The sequence below is a fragment of the Colletotrichum scovillei genome (genome assembly GCF_011075155.1).
Source record: "Colletotrichum scovillei strain TJNH1 chromosome Unknown Contig00005, whole genome shotgun sequence".
NCBI classification, from domain to species: domain Eukaryota; kingdom Fungi; phylum Ascomycota; class Sordariomycetes; order Glomerellales; family Glomerellaceae; genus Colletotrichum; species Colletotrichum scovillei.
Window position 1 is genome coordinate 1,553,393 of NW_023336263.1, and position 4,632 is coordinate 1,558,024.

At 51.8% G+C, this 4,632-nt stretch overlaps 1 protein-coding gene across 1 annotated transcript; it reads left to right on the plus strand.

Moving 5' to 3' along the window:
* Positions 1 to 432: 432 nt before the first annotated feature.
* On the plus strand, positions 433 to 4,232 carry HER10_EVM0011782 (methyltransferase domain-containing protein). Its single transcript, XM_035483157.1, has 4 exons — positions 433 to 2,402; positions 2,639 to 2,668; positions 2,796 to 3,006; positions 3,090 to 4,232. Exons 1-4 carry the CDS (start codon positions 1,973 to 1,975, stop codon positions 3,556 to 3,558), a joined length of 1,140 nt encoding a protein of 379 aa, XP_035334438.1. The 5' UTR covers positions 433 to 1,972; the 3' UTR covers positions 3,559 to 4,232.
* The last annotated feature ends 400 nt before the right edge of the window (positions 4,233 to 4,632 follow it).

Consider the following 4,632-nt stretch of genomic DNA (forward strand, 5'->3'; position numbering starts at 1 on the left):
TATCTTAATCGACCTTGTGAAGCTGTAAAGTCATCAAGAAATATAGTTATTTAGTCGTCAGGCAGCGGCCACTATCTACCCTGGCCTGCAGAGAACCACAGCCCGGGTATCGAGCGGGAAAGCATTACCCGCCCCTGCAAGTACAAGTCATCCAAGCCTTGCTGTAGCATCTGAGGTAGGTATCGAAGCAGAGCAGAGCAAAGCGCAACTGCCACTCTCCCACTTGTACCTGGGCGAAGCAGTGTACATTCCCTTGACCCATCGACCCTCATGTACCTTTCCTTCCCTGCCTTAGTGTCTAGTAGGTTCACTTCCGTGCTTCCTGAGAGCAAAAGTGACAGAGAGAGCGAGAGAGGACCACAGCGACCCGTGCAGGGACGGGACGCGGAGCTGTAAAGACCTGGAACTCGCCAATCGCCAAATACTCGAACATCCATGCTTCCTTCAAGTCTACATTCTGTTGCCTGCCTCTCTCTCTCGCACTCATTGTCCCTTGCCTTCGGACCACTGACACCAAACACATACATAATCGCTCCCTTTTCACCTTTGTTTTCGCCATCGTGTTCTTCAACGTTGCCATACTGTCGGGCCCTCGAGATTCCCCCGCGTCATCATCTTACCAGCCCAGGATTCCTTCTGCGACTTATCTTGCGACCTTGTCTCCCGGTCGTGCCTCGATCTACCGGGAGCGTTGTTGAGCTATCGATCACCTGTCAACTTGAAGGATTCGAGATACCTGCCAGGGTCGACAACCTCTTCCCCCGCACAGAGCATTCGGCGAACAACCCGATCTCACCACATTCCGCTGCGTCGAATCGTCGCTGTTCACACCCCAGCCACGACGACGGCCGAGAGCACACAAAGTCTTGTCGCGTCAGACTTGAACACCGCTCTTCTAGACGGACGCTAGTCGACGGTCGAAGTCTGCTAGACAGGTTGCAGGTTACATAGCTCTACACGAAGCCTGAATCCCCCACCCCTGATACCAAAAGGTCATCCACCAAACACCATCTCATTCTCAGCCTGTCCGCCATCCGCCGCCTCCTCTGGTACCGGGCTCCTTCAGCTACCTTGCTAGTACGTACCTTGGCGACTTTTATTAGTCTATGGGACGACCCCCTTCTCGTTTCCCCCCAGTCGTGGAAGTCATTCAGATTTCTGAGGCACCCTCACGGGCCATGTCAAAGTTGATGCCGAGCCGTCCAAACCACCATACCCTTTCTCTCTTAACACCAAGCCTGTCCCGTCGCAAGACATGCCAGAATTTCCGAACAAACAGTTGTTGAAAGTCGATCCCTGATCCCCTTGCCTCCCATCCTTCTCTTCGCTGCTCGCGTCCGCGATTTATCTCGTCCCGAACAAAGGGCACGCACACCACCCCCAAATAACCCTCTCCCATTGTCTCGGGTCCCTCCTTGTCATCCGCTCCAGTGGTTTTCTATCCTTTTTTCCCCCTCCCAGTATCCTCCTCTTCTCCAAGACAAGCAGCGCAAAGTTTGCTTCCCCATCATTCGTTCTCGCCTCCCCGCTTCCACACCTCCAAACAGACCGACGTTTTCGTCCAACATCTTCCCTATCCAGATTGTCTCTCTATCCACAAGCGGCTCGACCGCTCCCCACGCCGCACGCCGCTTCGGGACTTTTCTGATCTGACGGTTGGAAACAGACAAGCCTGGCTGCCAATCAGGGACGTCATCGCCGGCATTTTGGTCTTGGTGGAGGGGTCCCTGATTAGAATTTTCCATCCCTGGAAAGCTCACTGACGTTGAGAAAGCCAAGGTTTTGGATTTGGATCGCTTCACGTTGCCAATTCGCATCGCCGTCAACTTCTCGGCAAGTCAGACGCCCGTCACTGAGGACCTTCCTCCACGCCTGACGGCAGTCGACTTCGTGTACGCTCAGGTTCGAACAGTTGACTCGGGCTGGCGTCTGTTGGGTACGAAGCGCAACAAGCAGATAATTCACGTCCACAATGAATTCGCCGCCAAACTCATTACGCGAAGAACAACTGAGAGATCTCTTGGTGAAGTCCGCTCGCGGCCCGCCTTCAGACCAAGAACCCCCCGAAAAGCGGCTTAAACTCGGCGGCCCCCCTTCTCCGGCAACCTCAGGCCCGGCCGTCATGTCACCGCCCGGTTCCACCGATACAGCTATCACTGTCGGTTCTCATAATGGCGATGAGTACGACACCGAGAGCTTGACCGACAGTGTGAGAGAGCACATGTACGAGAACCGACTACGATATCACGCCTATCGCGCAGGACGTTATGCATTTCCCAACGATGCTATTGAGCAGGACCGCGACGAGATGAAGCACATCATCAGCATTGAGCTGAGTGGGAGGTACTTCTTTTCCCCTGTCGATGACCTGATGGCAAGAGGCGCCGAAGTCCTGGATCTGGGTATGTGAAAGCTTTTCATGTGAGGCACCATGGTGGTGACGTACTTGAGTCCATCGTGGCGAATACCTGCCGCTACGTTATGAACGCTATCTTCGGCAAGAATCATCACAACGTTATTCATGATGCCTTGGCAATGAAGAGAACAACGCCAGAATCTTGCGACGTCATCACCGAGCCGTTTGTTTACATATTGGGATATGCTGTGAGTCGCAGTGAGTTAACGCCATTCTTCACAGGAACTGGACCCGGTCACTGGCCTATTGAACGTAAGTTCCAAGTCCTCAAGACGCTTTCATGCGCCGTCATATGATTCACTTTCACATCGTTCTCCTCACACCATCACGACCTCCCTACGTTTATGATAAGCGGTCAAACTTACATGTGACCCCGTAGTCGCCGATATGCATCCCAACTCTACGTTTCTCGGCATCGATCTATCCCCGATTCAGCCGAGTGAAGTGCCTCCCAACTGTCACTTCATGGTCGACGATATTGAGCACGAAAATGGATGGGATTTAGACGAAGAGTACTTTGATTTCATCCATCTGCGACATACCCTGCACTCCATTCGCGATCGCAACGATCTCATGCAACGCGCCTATAGGTAAACTCCTCATCTCATTTTCACATCCCATTCTCAAGGTATCGAACAATACTGCCTCAAGATAAGAGACTGAACTCTCGTAGGCACCTCAAGCCTGGTGGTTGGTTTGAAATACAAGAACTCGAGTTCTTCCCTTTGTGCGACGACCAGTCCTGCCCGGACGGAGATGGATACGGCTTCCGAGTCTTCACGCAGTACCTCGACGCGGGATTAAGAGTGCTTGGGTCAGAAATGCATGGGATTCGCGCCGCCGCTGATGAGATGCGGGCCGCTGGTTTCGAGAACGTGGAAGAGGACAGGAGGAAATGTCCCATCGGCGACTGGCCAGCAAGGCCTGAGCTGCGCGAGTGTGGCATACTGATGCGGGAAACGATCTTGGAAGGTCTCAAGGGTCTGGCGACAAGGCCTTTCAGAGCCCTGGGATGGACCGAGATACAGATCGAGATGTTCTTGTTGGACGTCCGGTCGCACGTCAAGGAAAGGGACTTCCACTCCTATCTGAACCACAGGACAGTCTATGGAAGAAAACCGCTCGACGCGCCGAAGCCATGAGTGGCGAATTTACGAAGAAAAAGAACCAAGAGCACGAAGCAAGACTGACGACACGAAACGAGCGAGGCGACGAGTACGAATGAGATCACCGATCACCGCATACCGATAAAGGCGATGTAGGGTTTTTTAGATTTGGGTTTCTGATTTTCCTGGGATTGGACGCCTCCTATCCCACGTTGGATGTGCTTTGGTGTCACTGGGGCATTGCATCAAAGGGTTCAGCCGGCGGGCTGGCATCATTATCATTATCGTTATCATCATCATCATCATCATCATCATCATCATCATCAGCAAAACAACGGCACTGCATCGGTTTGGGGATCTCTCGGTGGGTTTTGGGGTCTAAGGACAGCTGGAGGTAGCTTCGGCTTTGGCATGCCGTCATCGAATTTCGGCTACAGCGGGCGATGGGGGAGTTTTTTGTTGGCTTTCTACTTCGAGGAAGTCATGAGATGATTAGGACCATGGCGGCCTCATTGACTCCATCAGCTTCTGATAGGCCTGGTGTATCTTGCCGTTTCATCCCGCCATATTGGAGTAGTCCGCACGAAGGGGTTCGTTTATTGAACAATCCCTCAAAGTCGACGAATATTGCGGAAGTGGCATGTCTATATTGCCCATGAAAAATATATTGCAAAGCCTCTCATCCCCGAGGGCTCATTTTCAGTTTTCTACACTTCCATTCCTCCCTGATTAGAGCTTTCAAATTCGAAGTGATGAATCAAACAAGCCTATGTATTTGAGTCTTTGCAAGAGACATGTCATAGTTCGAAACGCAAAGGCGTCAAACAAGATTGTGATCAAGCTTGAGATGTTTCAAGTTGTGCTTGCTTTTTCAATGCCGATCATTTGATGACTTCATGGACCGTGATTTACATGCGCTCATAGAAGTCAATTCTTACTATCTTCTTATATGTCTCCATAGCCGAGGCTTGAATACACGTCCGGGCTGTTCTCTTCGTGTCTGAAAGGCTCATCATCGACTACAAGGTATGAGGTCTGGACTCAGGTGATGGAGGCGTTTGGTCACAGACTTCTTACTCTAGAAGGCTCATATAACATTGTAATGGACGT

Bases quoted from the DNA above. Each gene is read 5' to 3' on its own strand.
- HER10_EVM0011782 (XM_035483157.1), top strand. From the start codon at position 1,973: ATGAATTCGCCGCCAAACTCATTACGCGAAGAACAACTGAGAGATCTC. The intron at 2,403-2,638 runs GTATGTGAAAGC...CATTCTTCACAG, and splicing joins CGCCGAAGTCCTGGATCTGG to GAACTGGACCCGGTCACTGG. The intron at 2,669-2,795 runs GTAAGTTCCAAG...GTGACCCCGTAG, and splicing joins CGGTCACTGGCCTATTGAAC to TCGCCGATATGCATCCCAAC.